This window comes from Bos indicus x Bos taurus, chromosome 3 (genome assembly GCF_003369695.1).
Source record: "Bos indicus x Bos taurus breed Angus x Brahman F1 hybrid chromosome 3, Bos_hybrid_MaternalHap_v2.0, whole genome shotgun sequence".
Taxonomy (NCBI): Eukaryota; Metazoa; Chordata; class Mammalia; order Artiodactyla; family Bovidae; genus Bos; species Bos indicus x Bos taurus.
The window spans coordinates 105,787,828-105,806,046 of NC_040078.1; the positions used below are offsets into that span (position 1 = coordinate 105,787,828).

Sequence of the window (18,219 nt, forward strand, 5' to 3'; positions counted from 1 at the left end):
GATGGAGAAAGAAGGCCTTTCACTTACAAAACTGACCATACCTTTTGAAATTTATACCATGTGAAGGGTTTCCCCATTAAAAAAATAAAATTTTAATTACAAAATTAGGGGTGGTGGTGATGTTTTAAACAGTAGTTTCCAAATGCTGGTCTGTATCTGTGAATGCCCAAGAAAAATAATTTATTAATCTACCATGAAGTCATAAAAATAATGATGTACAAAATTTTCTATATTGTTGAATTTAATTGAAGGGCCATCTTTTATTCTCGATAAAGTAACTCTGTGTGGAGGTATTAGTAAATAGTAGTTATCAACGTAGTGTTTATTTACACAATGAGCAAAACTAGAAGTTGGCATCATTATGTCAATTCCTCAAATTTAGAGTCCTAAAATTCAAAGCACAGGGTTACTGATTTAGATTTAGCTTTTGTTCTCATGGTGCATAATCTGTTTTCAGATATTATTTTGGAAGACATTTCTCCTGTGTATTTCATGGTGTCGAGTTAGTGATGAATTATAGCTGAAGGCTTTTCCACATTCATTACATTCATAAGGTTTTTCTCCTGTGTGATGCCTCTGATGTTTTTTAAAGGATGAATCATGCCTGTATGCTTTTCCACAGCGGTTGCATTCATATGCTTTCACTCCTGTATGAACAGTTTTATGGTTGCTAAGGTGTATCCTCTGCCTAAAGGCTTTCCCACATTCTTTACATTTGTAGGGTCTCTCCCCAGTATGGATTCTCTGGTGATGTGTTAGATAAGCTCTATGACTAAAGGTTTTACAACATGCAGTACATGCATAGGGCTTTTCCCCAGTATGAATTCTTATATGTTCACTAAGGTGTCTAATCTGTCTAAAGGTTTTCCCACATTCATTGCACGTAAAGGGTTTCTCTCCAGAATGAGTTCTCAAATGCTGGATCAAGCTAATGTTCTGGCTGAAAGCTTTCTGACATTTATCACATATGTAGGGTTTCTCCCCAGTGTGGGTTCTATGATGCTGATTAAGAGATGAGCGATGTCTGAAGGCTTTGCCACATTCTTCACATTCAAAGGGCTTCTCACCAGTATGGATTCTCTGGTGTGTGGTAAGGGATGCACTTTGACTGAAGGCCCTACCACATTCCTTACATCTGAAAGGTTTCTCACCAGTATGAATTCTCATGTGTTCAGTAAGGTGAATGGGTTGTTTGAAGGCCTTTTCACATATATTACATTCATAGGTTTTTACTCTTATGTAACTTGTTGGATGATTAATCACATCTGATTTGCATTTGTTTCTCTTTCTAGGTGTGTCACATTTACGGAGCCTCTGTTCTATAACAACATTTGAACTCACAATATTTTTGCCAAATTTGTAAGTTTCTTGGCTTCTCTTCTTATGGGTCATAATGGTTTGTCTCACATTTCTTCCATGGCGATCCTGGTGCTTTTCTAACTCATCATCATATTCTGAGACTTTCTTCAATGTGGAATAAATGACATCATCCCTCATGAACCTTTCCATCATCATGCCATGATATAACTGTTCTTGTAAAATGTTGTATTTTGCATTTGATGCACTGGTTTCTGTTTTACTCTTCAAGTCTGAAAGAAATGGAAAAAATGCAAATAACTCATATTCATTTTGCTTTGAAAAATCAATTATTATACTGGGTATGGAATACAGATTTAGATAACAATACATGTGAGGTACATGAAATTTTGAGTGTATTTATTTTTTTGCATGAGGCATCTGGGTTCTTAGTTCCCTGACCAGAGATCCAACCTGTGCCCCCTGCATTGGGAGCATGCAGTCTTAACCACTGGAGCACCATGGTAGTTCCATGAAATTCTGAGTGTATTTAAATATGGTTATGTAGCCTGTAAAAGTAATGGGAAATTAAGACACAATGAACAAGGTAAAAGTGTGATTTTATATACAGAGTAAAAATTTGAACATTTTAATCTTCTTCTTTCTATTAATACTAAAAAATGATATTTCAGGGCTATGTCTTAACAGTGTCTTTTTAACTGATAACTATTTTTGGGAAACATTCTCAGAAAGATAAAAAGATTTCCCCCTTCCCACTCCAGCTAGTTCATAAAACAGGTCTGAGGGAATTCCCTGGCAGTCCAGTGATTAGGACTCCAAGCTTTCACAGCTGAGGGTGAGGGTTCAATGCTTCATCAAGGAGCTAAAATCCCACAAGATATGCAGTGTGGCTAAAAAATAAAAAAACAGAATAGCAATAAAATGTATGTCCTTCAGGATGAATCTGACAAAAGATGTGTAATGTATACAAGACTTTTATGGGGGAAAATCCTGAAAATTTATTTTAAAAAATTAGAAAATATCAATAAGTGGAACAATATACCACGTTCCTGGACAACAGGACTCAATATCATAACATTAATTCCCCTCTAAATTGATCTATAGATTCAATATCTTCCAATCAAAATACCACCAGAGAATTTGTGTGCGTGTAATTGATGCACTCATTATGTAATTCATATGGAAAAGCAAGGGGCTAACAATAGCCAGGACAATTTTGAAGAACAAGATATTGAATCTCACTATGAAATACAGTAATTAAGACAGTCTGACAGAGTAAGGATAGAAAATAGAAAAATGGAACAGAATAGATAGAGCCCAGAAATAGACTCAGGCATATAAAGAAACTTGGCAGGTGACCAAGTAGCATAAACTATTCAATAAATGGTTCTGGGGCTTATTATCCACATGTAAAAAGTTAAACTAGAGCCTCACCTCACACTATATATAAAATATATGCAGATTCAAATCTAAATATGGAAAACAAATTTTAAAGATATAAAATAATATATATTTTTTCTATAAATCAATAAGGAAAAAATAATAGAAAGATTTGCAAAGGATATAAACTGGTAATTTATAGAAGGGCTTCCCTGGTGGCTCAGACTGTAAAGTGTTTGACTGTAATGCGGAAAAGAAATCCTGGAAGGATGGCCAACAAACATTAAAAACATGCTCTCTCTTATTAGTAATCATGAAAATGAAAAAACAAGACACCACATTCAACCACTGAATTTATAAAAATGTGAAAGTTTGACAATGCCAAGTGTTGACAAAGATGCTGAGTTCTAGAACCTCTCGAAACTCTCAGATAGGAGCACCAACTGGTGTAACTACTTTGAAGAACAATTTCCTGAAACATAAAGGTATATCTGCTCCATGACCCAACAAGTCTGCTTCTATCAAATATCTCAGAGAAATACTTACACACTTACACAAGAAGTTACATATACAAAGTTTTATTGCCTTATCTCTGTAACCCCCAAATTTCTATCATACAGGAAAATGGATAAATTGTGCTTTATTAACTCAATGGAAATGAATGATATGGATAAATATGAATGAATAATATGGGTAAATATCAACAGTGTTGAATGAGAAAAGCAAGTGGAAGAAGTACATATACCATTTTTTTAAAGAGTAAGAATATGCAAAACAGTATTATAAGTAGTAATTTATGTGCTATAAGTCACAGCAAGATCCTCTATGATCCACCTCCTAGAGTAACGGAAATAAAAATAAAAATAAACAAGTGGGATATAATTAAACTGAAAAATTTTGCATAGCAAAGGAAATTATAAACAAGGTGAAAAGAAAACCCTCAGAATGGGAGAAAATAATAGCAAATGAAACAACTGACAAAGGATTAATTTCCAAAATATACAAGCAGCTCATGCAATTCAATACCAGAAAAACAAAACAACCCAATAAAAAAGTGGGCAAAACACCTGAATAGACATTTCTCCAAAGAAGGCATACAGATGGCTAGTAAACACATGAAAAGATGCTCAATATCACTCATTACTACAGAAATGCAAATCAAAACTACAGTGATATATCACCTCACACTGGTCAGAATGGCTATCATCACAAAATTTACAAGCAATAAATTCTGGAGAGGGTGTGGAGAAAAGGGAACCTCTTGCACTGTTGGTGGGAATACAAATTGATATGACTACTGTGCAAGACAGTATGGAGATTCCTTAAAAAACTAGGAATAAAACTACCATATGACCCAACAATCCCACCACTGGGCATATATTCTGAGAAAACCATAACTGAGAAAGACACACATACCCCAATGTTCACTGATGCACTATTTAATATAGCTAGGACGTGGAAGCAACCTAGATGTCCATCGACAGATGAATGGATAAAGAAGCTGTAGTACATATATACAGTGGAATATTACTCAGCCATAAAAGGGAACGTGAGTAAGTGCTAATGAGGTAGATGAAACTAGAGCCTATTATACAAACTGAAGAAAGTCAGAAAGAGAAAAAAAAATTGTATATTAACACATATATAAGGAATCTAGAAAGAGGTACTGATGCACCTATGTTCAGGGCAGCAATGGAGATGCAGACATAGAGAATAGACATATGGAAATAAGTGAGGGGGTGGGGAGAGGGTGGAATGGATGGAGAGAGTAGCATGGAAACATATACACCACCATATGCAAAACACACGGCCAGTGGGAATTTGCTGTATGACTCAGAGAACTCAAACCAGGTCTCCGTGACAACCTAGAAGGGTGGGATGGGGGGGGAGGTGAGAAGGAAGTTCAAGAGGGAGGGGACATATGTATACCTATGGCTGATACATGTTGATATATGGCAGAAATGAACACAATATTATAAATACAATTATCTTTCAATAAAAAATAAATTCAAAAAATAATATTATATATTTTGGGGGAATATACACATACAATACAAATATGAAGACACATATAGGAATGACAATGTTTAAAGTCAGAAGAGTTGGTTATTTCACAAGCAAAGATGGGAGTACTGGGATTTAAACTCTGTTTCATTTCTTAATCTAGGTAGAAAGTACATAGCAATTTATTGTAATGTCCTCTGCCTTTCTGAATGTCTAAAATATTTTGCAATAAAAACGAAGTTTAAGAAGATTGTTAAAGATCACTGGATTTGATGAGAAGGAATCCCATGGTCATTTTTCTTGCAGGATTTTCCATAAAACATTTGTTACAATAAATAAGGATACTTTAGTTCAAAGGAGAGTGAGAATCAAAGTTAAGATTATAAAATGAAAGTTGATGAAAAGTGGAAATAGGATGCAAGAGAGAAGATTAAAGATCTGGAGAATGCAGTGAGAGTCCTGAAAAGAGATCTGCTTTCTGTGAGAAGAGACTACTACGTACATCTCAGAGCATGGGGAAAGGAGCTTTCGATTGGCAGACTTTAGGATATTGAAGAAAGAAGGAAAACCTTAATGAAGAGAAGACTTATCTCCCCTCCAACTCCAGAGACTTCTGCTAGGTCAGATGAAGAAAAGGACTGCAGACAGAGGGATGAAATCTAGTTCAGAGCATGCCTGTCCACCCGATCAGCCTTTCCGCAGCCTGGGAAGATGCTGGGCACTCTGGCCTACATATTAAAAGGCACCATCTGCCTTGGCTCACCTGAATTGGGATCTCCTGGGCCTTCTTTCTCTGTCATCCATGGCTCTTCTCCTTTCTCCAACTGGGAAATCACACTAGGTTTGGAAAGCTGACAACCTGCTTATGGAGTGAAAAAAAGGGTATGAATATTTATGTTGAGGTCAAAGAACCATCCCTGGGATGTAGTTTCAATCCTCAGGTATTTAGGGTCTCTGAAGATGGAAAGGGGCACCATAGCATGTTTTCCTATTCTCGCTCTACAAAGTAAAGTGTTCCCCGAAGGGAAGAGATTCAGGTATGTTCTGACTTGATTTTCAAAGGTAGGCAACATCCATCTCCAACACAGAACCCAAGGCCAGACTCCAGGGAATCTACCGCTTTTAATAATTTAGGAATTATTAATACTAAATTAAATATTAATCCTGTTAATAGGCAGGATTCTGGATGTATGTGTAGCCTGTCCTTACCCACTGAGACCAGATTCCCATAGTTCTCCAGCATCACCTCCCGGTACAGATTCCGGTGAGCAGGCGCCAGCTGCCCCCACTCCTCCTGGGTGAAGTCCACAGATATGTCCTTGAAGGTCAACAGTTCCTAGAATATCCAATATATTCCTTTTCAGCCTGAGACCACCTCCATCAAGATCCAATATGTTCTGACAGTCTTCTGAGAGATTCTAAATTAGTTTTACTGGGAGTCTCCTCTGGATCTGTTTGGTAATTCCCTGGAGACTATCATAAACAATATATGAAAGGACAGATGGTTATTATATGTGTCTTAGAAAAAAACAAAATGAAGCAGGATAATGGCACCAGAGAGAACCACAGTGAGGATGGGGAAGATCTTTCATGTAGGGTGTTAGGGTAAGTCTTCCTAAAAGGGGGATATTCAAACAGAGACATGAACTCAGTAGGAAAGAGCCACATGGAAATCTGAGGGGAGAGCATTCCAAGCAGGAACAAAGGACCTGAGGAGTGCATGTCCTTGGCTTGTCTGAGGAGCAGGAGAGTGGCCAGCATTGCTGGAGGCGGGCAAGTGGAAGTAGATGAGACCAGAGGGTCCAGGGGACGGAGAGAGAGGCTTTCAGTACTTACTGTCACAAAGACCAATGCATTCCTCCAGGGCTGAAATTCTGGGGCCCTGCTGGAGTTTAATGCAAGATGAACAAAACGGTTTGGAACTGTGATCGAGCTCTTCCTTAGCTCAAATACTGAACAGATAAAAAAGGATCAGCCCTTCAGCACTGATGGCATGGGGTGCTAGTAGCTGGGTTAATCAGAAGTGAACTCAATCAAGGACCCTGGCGGTGGAAGGTCCATACCTTCCAGTGCAGGGGGTATGGGTTCAGACCCTGGTTGGGGAGCTAAGATCCCACATGCCATGCAACCAAAAAAAGACAAAAAGTGAATTCAATCAAACTAAAGTGCATCTCAGCCAGAGCTCAGCCACAGCTCTAGGAAAAATATGAATAATCAGTCCCTCACCTTAACCACCAGTCAAGAGGAAAAGGCTTAGAGTTTTCTGCAAATAAACAGAACAGACAAAACAAACAGACTATATCTATCTATCTATACATATATACATTTATTTATTGTTTATTTATCAAGAGAAACTATTCCATAGCCCAGATATTCATGCTTCACAATTAACAAACACAGGTCAGGGATGAATTTCATGCAACTCAACCCAAAGAAATTTTTTACATTCTGAAATCATTTTGCACTCTGAAAGATACCAGCCTTTCTCATCACCTTAAAATTTTTCACAGAACGATACTTTCTGCAGAATCTGCATATGCCTGCATTCTTGTTGTTTGTTGTTAAGTCGCTAAGTCACGTCCGACTCTGCTGCCCCATGGACTGCAGCACACCAGGCTCCCCTGTCCTTCACTCTGTCCTGGAGTTTGCTCAAACTCATGTCCATTGAGTCAGTGATGCCATCCAACCATTTCATTCTCTGTCGCCCCCCTTCTCCTCCTGCTCTCAATCTTTTCCAGCATCAGGGTCTTTTCTATAAATCGGCTCTTCTCCTCAGACGGCTAAAGTATTGGAGCTTCAGCTTCAGCATCAGTCCCTCTAATGAATATTCAGGGTTGTTTTCCTTTAGGATTGACTGGTTTGATCTCCTTGCTGTCCAAGGGACTCTCAAGAGTCTTCTCCAGCACCACAGTCTGAAAGCATCTTCCGGGCTCAGCCTTCTTTATGGTCCAACTCTCACATCTACACACAACAACTGGAAAAACCACAGCTTTGACTAAATGGACCTTTGTCAGCAAAGTGATATCTCTGCTTTTTAATATGCTGTCTAGCTTTGTCACAGTTTTTCTTCCAAGGAGCAAGCATCTTTTAATTTCATGGCTGCAGTCACCATTCACAGTGATTTTGGAGCCCTGCTTTGGAGCTCCTGCTTTGGAGCAGGAGAAAATAAAACCTGCCACTGTTTCCATTTTTCCCCCATCTATTTGCCATGAAGTGATGGAACTAGATGCCCTGATCTTAGTTTTTTGAATATTGAGTTTTAAGCCAGCTTTTTCACTCTCCTCTTTCACCTTCATCAAGAGGCTCTTTAGTTCCTCTTCACTTTCTGCCATTATGCTGGTATCATCTGCATATCTGAGGTTGTTGATATTTCTCCTGGCAATCTTGATTTCAGCTTGTGATTCATCCAGCCCAGCATCTCACATGATGTACTCTGGATAGAAGTTAAATAAGCAGGGTGACAATATATAGCCTTGACATACTCCTTTCCCAATTTTGAACCAGTCCATTGTTCTATGTCCAGTTCTAACTGTTGCTTCTTGACCTAAATACAGGTTTTTCAGGAGACAAGTAAAGTGGTCTGGTATTCCCATCTCATTAAGAATTTTCCACAGTTTGTTGTAATCCACACAGTCAAAGGCTTTAGCATAGTCAATGAAGCAGAAGTGGATTTTTTTTAAATTCCCTTGTTTTTTCTATGGTCCAACAGATGTTGGCAATTTGATCTCGGGGTTCCTCTGCCTTTTCTAAATCCGGCTTGAACATCTGGAAGTTCTTAGTTCACATATTGTTGAAGCCTAGCTTAAAGTATTTTGAGTATTACCTTGCTAGCATGTGAAATGAGCACAACTGTAAAGTATTTGAGCATTCTTTGGCATTGCCTTTCTTTGGGACTGGAATGAAAACTTGACCTTTTCCAGTCCTGTGGCCACTGCTGAGTTTTCCAAATTTGTTGGCATATTGAGTGCAGCACTTTCACAGCATCATCTTTTAGGATTTGAAACAGTTCAACTGGAATTCTATCACCTCCACTAGCTTTGCTTGTAGTAATGCTTCCTAAGGCTGCCTTGACTGCACACTCCAAGATGTCTGGCTCCAGGTGAGTGACCACACCAAAACGATTATCTGGGTCATTAAATCTTTTTTGTACAGTTTTTCTGTGTATTCTTGCCACCTCTTCTTAATCTTTTCTGCTTATGTTAGGTCCTTGCCATTTCTGTCCTTTATTCTGTCTTTCTTGGTTCACTAAAGCAAACTTGTAGAAAGTTGCAACTCCCAGCGATACAATGATTGCTCTAACAATATGAAATTGCAGATGCTTGGCCAGGAGGCCACACATCTGAGGTTTCATTAAAAAACTGGAAGCCATTGTAGTTATTCTCAATACCAATGTCCTTCCAGGCTGATGGGGAAATGGATCTATCTATGCATATTTCATCCTCCACTGTTCTTTTATACAGAATATCTGAACCATAATAAAAAATTATTAGGCAAGTGAAGGAGGAAAATCTGACCTATAATCAAGAAATAAAAACATAAGAAACAAAGACCTAGGTCACCAAGTCACTGTAAGAAGCAGACAAGAAATTTAAAGCAATTATTAAAATATATGTTGAAGAGTTTACAATAAAATATGGATGGAATAGGTCAAAATGTCAGGGTAATTGAGGAGAGATAGAAATACCAAAAAAGAACTAAAAAACAATTCTACAACTGAAAAATACAATATCTGAAAAATCCACTGGATGGGCTTAACATCAAATAGACCCTGATGAAGACAAGATCAATGAAACTTAACACAGGTCAATAGACAGTATTCAAATGGAAGCACCAAGAGAGAAAAAGAAAAAAAAGAGGGGGGGATAATATCACATGGTCTAATATACATGTAATTAAAATCTCAGAAGGAGAAGAATGAGAAGAAAAGAATATTTGAAGAAATAAAGGCTGAAAAATTTCCAAGTTGATTAAAAAAAAATCAACCTATAAATACAAAAGGCAGCAAATCCTCCACCAAAAAAAAAAAAAAAAAAAATTCAAAGAATACCATGTCTATGCTGCTAAGTCACTTCAGTCGTGTCCAACTCTGTGCAACCCCATAGACAGCAGCCCACTAGGCTCCCCCATCCCTGGGATTCTCCAGGCAAGAATACTGGAGTGGGTTGCCATTTCCTTCTCCAATGCATGAAAGTGAAAAGTGAAAATGAAGTCTCTCAGTCGTCCCCGACTCTTAGCGACACCAAGGACTTCAGCCTACCAGGCTCCTCCGTCCATGGGATTTTCCAGGGAAGAGTACTGGAGTGGGGTGCCATTGCCTTCTCCACCATGTCTATGCACATCATTAAAACTGCTGAAGAGCAAAGATAAAAGGGAAGATTATAAAAGTAGTGAAAAGAAAGTAGGAAAGGAAGAACAGGAAAACCAGAAAAGTTAGTATAAAATAAACAAAAAGACATGTCACATCTGAGGAAAGAATAAGAAAAATAGCTCACTTTTTATCTGAAGCAATATAAACCAAAAGACAATGGAACATCCTTAAAGTGCTTAAAAGAAAAAAATTGTCATCCTAGAATTCTATATTCAGTAAAAGATCCTCTAATAGGAAGACCATATAAAGACATTTCTAGATCGCCAAAGCTGTGAGAATTCGTCATCTGAAGAACCGCACTACAGGAAATGCTAAATGATGTTCTTTAGGCTGAAGGGAAATGATGTCAGAAACTTAGAACCTAAAGGAAGGACTGAAAAGTGCTCCAACTGGTAAAGTGAAAGAAAGTCACTTAGTCGTGTCCGACTCTTTGTGATCCCTATGGACTGGAGCCCAACAGGCTCCTCTGTCCTTGGAATTCTCCAGGTAAGAGTACTGGAGTGGGTTGACATTTCCTTCTCCAGGGGATCTTCCTAACCCAGGGATCAAACCCAGGTCTCCTGCATTATAGGCGGATCCTTTACTGTCTGAGCCACCAGGAAAGCCTGCACTGGTAAATATGTGGGCAAATATGAAAGGCTCATTTTTTTTCCTTTTCTTAATCTCTTATGAGACAGTTTACTGTTAAAGGAAAAATAAGGACATGTATTATAGGCTATATAACATGTAAAGTGAAAAGCATGATGACAACACACAAAGAATGGGAAGAGTAAACAGGAAAATATGATTTTCATATTCTTTGTGAAACAGTATAATAGTAATTCAACTGTGACATGTTTAAAATGCATATTGTAATGGCCAGGACAACCACTAAAAACAAATCAAAGTATAGCTAAAAAAGTCATTAGAAGACATAAAATAGAATACTAAAAAACTGCACAATCCAAAAGAAGGCAGGAGAGGAAGAACAAAGAAATGAAGGAATAGGTTTGACAAACAACAAACAAAGGACAAGAATATACACTTAAATTACAAGCGTATCAGTGATTGCCTGTGTGCTCAGTCACTTCTGTTGTGTCCTACTCTTTGTGGCTCTATGGACTATAGCCCGCCAGGCTCCTCTTGTCCTTGGGATTCTTCAGGCAAGAATACTGGAGTGAGTTGCCATGCCCTCCTCCAAGCGATCTTCCCTACCCAGGACACTGAACCCATGTCTCCTGCGTGTCCTGCATTGCAGGCGGATTGTTTTGGGTTTTTTTGGGCTGCACCGGGTCTTTGTTGCAGCATGCAGGATCTTTAGTTGTGGCATGTGGGATCCAGTTCCCTGACCAGGGATCAAACCCAGGCCTCCTGCATTGGAAGCACGGAGTCTTACCTACTGGGCCACCAGGGAAATCCTGTAGGTGGCTTCCTTACCCACTGAGCCACCTGGGAAGCTCCATATCAATGATTATGTAACTGTTAACAGACTAAGCATGCAAGTCCCAGCTGTATCTAAGAAGGGCCACACTTTAAATATAAAGGCACAAATAAGTTAAAAGAATGAAAAAAGCTATACCATACCAACAATAACTAAAAACACTGGAGAAGTTACATTAAATCAGACAAAGTGGGCTTAGGAAAAAGAATATGATGAGACATTTCCTAAAGATAAATGGTCAGCTCATTAAGAAGACAATAATCCTATGTGTATATGTGCCTGACAATAGAATTTGACTTGACAGAACTAAAGGAAGATATGAACAAAATCACAATAATTAGAGATTTTAACACTCCTCTCACTAAGTGATCGAACAAGTAGACAAAAATTTATCAAGGATGTAGATCTGAACACCTATCAATCAACTTAACCTGACATTTGTAGAGCATTATACCTAACCACTGCCACATACAGATTCTTTCTCCAAGTTTTTATTTTGAGATTGTAGATTTATAAGATAATTTGAATCATAGATTTATATGCAGTTGTAAGAAATAATGCAGAAATCCCATGTACTGTCTCTCTACTGGGGGCCAGAGTTTTGATTGGAAAGGGGCACAAGTGAACATTCTGAGAGGCAGAAATGCTCAACTTGGTTACATGGTGTATAAGTGTCAAAATAGAACCATGTACTTTCTTAAGTGTTTTTCCTATATATAAATTATATCTCAATTTTAAGAAATTTAATCTTTTCCCAGTGCTAAGAATGCCACCAGTATTTTTAACTGTCAAGAGGTGAGAATTAAAGAAAAGTGGAATGCAGAGATAAGGTAACTCTCCAAATAATTAGAATATTACTATTTCTTCCATATTACTGGAAATAGCCCTGGAATGCATTTCAATCCTAAAAGATGTTAGCACCTGAATTAGCTAAAGAAAATGGCATCATAAAAAAACCTAAAAAAAAAAAAAAAAAATCACGGAGTAAGTAAATACCAGAGATAAGTTCAAATTCTGTACCATCCAATTTCAAAACCCAAGTTCTCAGTCAAAACTCTTCTGTCCTCGGATAATGTCCCCGCTTTAATAAGTCTTCCTTTCACTTTACTCTACAGTTTTCCTTCTCTGTTTCACCTGTGCGGCTACCAGGTGGTGAGGACATGTTTCCATGTTGTAACTGCCCAGCCTGTCTAATGTGTGTGCTCCATCGCCTGACCATTTCTTCTCTGCTCAGGTCTTTAGCTGTTATTTGACCTCTGCTCATGCCACTATTCTATGGGCCACTTCATGGAGTGATAGATGTCACCCATTTTTGAGTATAAAATACTCATGAAAACTGAGGTTTATCTTAGATCCCAAATGGTACCTATTGGTTTTTATGGGTTAGAATTAAATCATTCATTTTGCTTTCTCTACAAAAATTTGTATTAGATGTTGGCTGGAAAGAAATATTTAAAAAAAAAATATTTTTTGGCCACACAGCATGTGGAATCTTAACGCCCCAACCAGGGATCAAACCTGCACCCCCTGCAGTGGACGTGCATACTTGTAACCACTGGACCGCCACGGAAGTCCGAAGAACGTTTTCTAAGAGGAGGGAAACTGCCACCACTGTGGACCAGTTTTCTGTACAAGACAAACTTGCGTTGAGTTCCCTGGTTAAATTCATTAGCCTCAATATACCCAACTCCCCAGAAAAGGGCAAATTATAATCTTAAAAACTAAAAAGCATGTCAAGAAAGTGACAGGAAACTCCAACCCACCTGGGAGTCTGTTGTTGGGGTCCCGGGGGTCAATTCATCCTTTAAACTTTCTCCCTGGGTCTCATCAGCATCCTGAGATAGCAGAGCTGAGGAAGGAAAAGAGGCAGAAAGTTTGCATCTTACCTTACCCCATTAAACAGAAAAACTGCCTGCAGTTCTGCTGAAAACAGCCCTTCTCTGAATACACTCACAAAGAAAGACATTCAGAGCGACTCAAGAGCAGACTGGAGTCTCCTTAATGAGGAGGCCCTGCAGTGCACTGACTGGGGTATTAATGTTTCCCAATGGTCAATGCTGGTCCAAAAACACTGACCTACCAGGCCACTCCTCTGTTCAGAAATCCTCAAAGGTTCCCCACTTACAAGCAAGAAAAATCCACACACTACCCACAGACTTCATGGCACTCTACAATCTGCCTGAAGCGTATCTTCCGAGCATTAGTTTCCTCTAACCACCACCCTTTATCTGTGGGACACATGCACTGGCCACATTCTTAACCCTCAGTGAGACTAGAACAGTCTCCATTCTCTGAACCACTCTTCAAGGTCCCCACTTTTGTATTTTTTTCCCAACTCTTCCATAAAAACGATAGACATCTTTTAAGGCTCAATTCAGTGCTATCTGCTTTGTGAAAATTTCTCTGATAAATACAATCAGAAGAATTTTCCTGTCTCTTGTCTTCCGTAAGAATTTTACCATAAAATGTATTTAGGCTACTTTCTCTTCTTTCCATCCGGGTATGTGTGTATCTCTGCTGCTGCTGCTGCTAAGTCACTTCAGTCATGTCCAACTCTGTGCGACCCCATAGACAGCAGCCCACCAGGCTCCCCCGTCCCTGGGATTCTCCAGGCAAGAACACTGGAGTGGGTTGCCATTTCCTTCTCCAATGCATGAAAGTGAAAAGTGAAAGTGAAGTCACTTAGTCGTGTCCAACTCTAGCGACCCCATGGAATGCAGCCTACCAGGCTCCTCCATCTATGGGATTTTCTAGGCAAAAGTACTGGAGTGGGGTGCCATTGCCTTCTCCGGTGTCTATCTCTATCAATTAATAATTAGCATTAGAGATCATTATTCATTTTTCCATCCATCAAGATGCTTAACAAAGTCCCTGTCTGACTCTTGAAGTATTAAAGATGAACTAAGAGACCCCATGCTGCTCCTGCTACTGTTGCTAAGTTGCTTCAGTCATGTCCGACTCTGTGCGACCCCATAGACGGCAGCCCACCAGGTTCCCCCATCCCTGGGATTCTCTAGGCAAGAATACTGGAGTGGGCTGCCATTTCCTTCTCCAATGCATGAAAGTGAAAAGTGAAAGTGTCCCGACTCTTAGCAACCCCATGGACTGGAGCCTACCAGGCTCCTCCGTCCATGGAATTTTCCAGGCAAGAGTACTGGAGTGGGGTGCCATTGCCTTCTCCAAAGAGACCCCATGAGATATGCTAATTCCTCTGTCCATCCATCTATCCTGACCCGGCCAACAAATACTGTGTAACCTTGGACATGCTTCCCACTGAACTCAAAACAGTTCAAGGTAAAGTGAGAGTAGCCAAGCATGTCATTCCTTCCTCCTAGCGGGAGAAGAAAAGAAAGAAAAAGCATTGGTTTGGGACTAGACTGAGACTAATAAAGGAAAACCACTGGAGGGCTTAAGGGGGTAGAAACCTTTGACTCTAATGTCTGTAAATCACACTTATACAGCTGCTGGTGGGGAACACCCTGAATTCTGTCTTCCTGTCCTGTGTTTATTCAAGGACAGGAGATGGGAGCAGCATGGAGCACACGTCGCAGGGACCCAGTGCTTAAGAGCCCAACATTTTCTCACACAGCTATCTCCTTCCCCAAAGCCCCAAGCACGAGCCCCAGGAACCTAGTCTCTCCCAATTTTCTCCCCCCCCAGAGACCACTTCAATGATGTTTGTACCTATTTTCCCCAAGCAGATTGAGAACCCTTCTTCCTCCTCCATCCCCCATCCATCAGCCTATTCTCACCTCCTCCTTCAAACATCTTGGTCACATCCTCCCACAGGGGCGCCCCCTCCTTGGCGTTCTCTGGATGGTGCAACTTCACCCATGTGCTGGCCTCGGTGGGCAGGGTGATCAGGAGCTGCTGCAGCATGACGATGCCTCCTGACTGACCTTGTCCACTTCTGGTGAGCAAATGGCCAGAGCCTCTGCTTAGATGCCTCACAGTTGCGTGGTCCTCCTGTGATCTGTCTCCTGCCCTCAGGATTCTTGCGTGTGCCTGTGGCACCAGAACCTAGGGGCTCCTAGAGGCTGATGTGGCTCTCACAGCTCTGAAAAACTGATTCCTCTCTAAAATTAAGTCCTGCCTGCTTGCAGGTGGCTGGTTGAGTAGGTCTGAGTATACGCCTCTTCATATTCTTCTAGAGGAGCAAAAGGCAGGGAGGAGGGATCCACAAAACTGATCATACAGATAGAACTCCAGAACTTGCAGAAACATACTTAAAACTGAAAAAGATCCAAAAACAAAGATTTAGTATCAATGTGAAAATAAGTATAATCTATGCTTTAGATGCAGCTCTAATTTCTAGTTCCATACACACTTTCACAAACAGCACAAATACACACAAATACCAAAGATACACAAACATGCGCAGACCTTGCCTTGACTTTCCTCTTTGGAAGCTCCAATACTTTGGCCACCTGATGTGAACAGCTGACTCACTGGAAAAGACCCTGATGCTGGGAAAGACTGAAGGTAGAAGAAGAAGAGGGCAACAGAGGATGAGATGGTTGGATGACATCACTGATTCAGTGGACATGAACTTGGGCAAACTCTGGGAGATGGTGAGGGACAGAGAGGCCTGACATGCTGCAGTCCATAGGGTCACAAAGAGTCGGACACGACTTGACAACTGAACAACAAGCTGCATGCATCTTCTGCTTGGACACAGACTTGGGAGTTAAGAGGGCAAGCTTAGGAATCAGACAGTCTGGGTTAGAATCCCAACACGGGCACTTAAAAGCTCTAAGACACTTCAGTTCTCTGAGTTTCCATTTCATCATCTAGAAAATGCATCTAAGAAGTGTACTTCTTTTAGGCTTGTAACAATGTTGGGAATACAGTACCTTAATAGACATTATTATAAACCTTTTGCTTTAATGTGCAACCACAACACTACTTTTTAAAGTAATCTTTAAAACAATTATAGATCTGAATTTAAAGTTTCAAGTATCTCAAATATAGTACTTCGAATATAATGAGAAATATTGGAGAACTGCTCCCGGCAGGAAATTTTGGAAACCGCCTATCTTTTCGCGGAAGCCCTTGACATCTGAACAGGCGCCTCTACAGCGACCAAGTACAGTGTATTAGGGCTTCAAGAACAATCCTAGTCCTAGCTCCCTGAAAAGGGAGCTGGCCCAACTTTTTGAAGTTTGTGGGGCAGGGTGTTTGGCTTCTTGTTTTCAGCTGTGACTGATGCAGAGAAAGGAGCTGTATTGGAGCATATGAAAAATATCCTGCCCCCAAATATATGAAAAGTAAAATGGTTTGTTACCCAAGTGGAGAAACTTTCCAATCTTATTCCCGAAATGGTTAACGACAGAGAAGCTTCATTTCGAGTATGCCCCTTCTCATTAGTCCCAGACATGCCTCTGTCGGACCTAAGAAACTGCAGACACAGACAGCGTAGCTTCCTACTCACCAGAGAGGCCATGGACGCTGGTACGACCAGAGATGGGAGGCGTGAGACAGCCGGTTCTTGAGGCTTTCAGCTCCAGAGGGTGTCTCTTTAGAGAAGGACCGGTAAGAGATTTTGTTTTTTCCCAGCCTTTTATAGACAGACCACATCGACATCCAACACAATGACTTTTTTAAAAAACGCCGAACATTCACGCAGGCTTCCTTCTGAAGCCCAAAGGACTATCGGCCTCCAGACGGGACCAGGGCTCCTTTCTAAATTTCTGAGAGGCGGCCTAGGGCGGGTGCTGAGGCACCAGATAAACCCACAGCCCCTCCAACGGCACTTTCCCAGCCACACCCCCGGGAGCTGGGCTTTGGGGACCCGCAAGGCCAAGGGAACCCTGAACCGGCTTCCAACGGACCCGGGCTAGGCTACCGCTCGCCCGCCGCTGCTTTGATGCCAGGCCGGCGGCAGTGGCGAGGCCCACCGGCGCCCCGCCTCCTGGGCCTCAGGCCGGGTGTCCCGGCCCCTCCGCAGTAGCGAAGCGCCGTTGCCCGCGCCCCTGTTAGCCTTCGCCCAGGTCCGGGTGCTGCCCCCGGCGCAGCCGCAGTGCTATCAACCCTGGTACCCTCAAGTCTTCCGGCGGCTCGGCCCGCCCCGCCGCCGGCTCCGCCCATCAGGAACGGCGAGAGTCCGCCCTCTCCGGGGAGGCAGGCGCTCCCGAAAATCCGGAACACAGATTCCGCGGAGCGCGCCTGGGCACGCCGCCCCCACGACTGCAGTCCTCTTTGGTGGGACCCTAAATGTGTTTTTCTAAGGGCTGTTTCAAAGAACTTCTCGCTCAAAAGACAACACATTTTTTTAATTTAATGCCATACATTTGGCAATTGGAAAGTAAAAGACAATTAAAATGCCATCCACCAATCTTAATAAAAAGACATCAATATGTATTAGGAATTATGGTCTAATTTTCTTAGGTGTAATAATGGCATTGCAGTTAAGTCTTAAAAGAGTGGTGGTTATCTTTTAGAGATACATCCCAAAGCACTTGTGGATAAATAAAAAAAAAAAGCATCATTATGAACTAAAGTCTACATAAATATCTCCATAAATAATTCCTAGGCTTCCACAACAGCATTACAATTGTGATTTTAAAAAACCTTTTTGCAACAAAATACCAAAGAGATTGATAAGGAAACAAGACTTTTGGCATAGATACAAGTGAACATACGAATATGACATTAAATGGTAGTCTAGTGTCAGTATTAATCATTGTACATATATTCATTTTACATAGTGGGATGGGCAAATTACAATCCT

The 18,219-nt window shown here is 40.7% G+C and overlaps 1 protein-coding gene across 3 annotated transcripts; it reads right to left on the reverse strand.

Annotated features, from left to right (window-relative positions):
* Positions 1-223: 223 nt before the first annotated feature.
* Positions 224-17,523, reverse strand: ZFP69 (ZFP69 zinc finger protein). 3 transcript variants are annotated; one of them, XM_027537679.1, is made up of 7 exons: positions 16,921-17,522; positions 15,873-15,965; positions 15,242-15,721; positions 13,253-13,338; positions 5,911-6,037; positions 5,465-5,563; positions 224-1,589 (listed from the first exon to the last, which is right to left on the reverse strand). In XM_027537679.1, exons 3-7 carry the CDS (start codon positions 15,366-15,368, stop codon positions 454-456), a joined length of 1,575 nt encoding a protein of 524 aa, XP_027393480.1. In that variant the 5' UTR covers positions 15,369-15,721; positions 15,873-15,965; positions 16,921-17,522; the 3' UTR covers positions 224-453. The 3 variants fall into 3 exon arrangements, with proteins under 3 accessions (XP_027393480.1, XP_027393481.1, XP_027393479.1); XM_027537680.1 differs by lacking the exon at positions 15,873-15,965 and having other exon boundaries at positions 5,465-5,560; positions 16,921-17,523; XM_027537678.1 differs by lacking the exon at positions 15,873-15,965.
* Positions 17,524-18,219: the final 696 nt, after the last annotated feature.

Excerpts from the sequence above, each read along its gene's own strand:
- ZFP69 (XM_027537678.1), bottom strand. The coding sequence starts at position 15,368 with ATGCTGCAGCAGCTCCTGATCACCCTGCCCACCGAGGCCAGCACATGG. Across the intron at positions 13,339-15,241 it reads CAAGATGTTTGAAGGAGGAG|CTCTGCTATCTCAGGATGCT; the intron begins GTGAGAATAGGC and ends TTCCTTCCTCAG. Across the intron at positions 6,038-13,252 it reads CCCCAACAACAGACTCCCAG|GAACTGTTGACCTTCAAGGA; the intron begins GTGGGTTGGAGT and ends TGGATATTCTAG.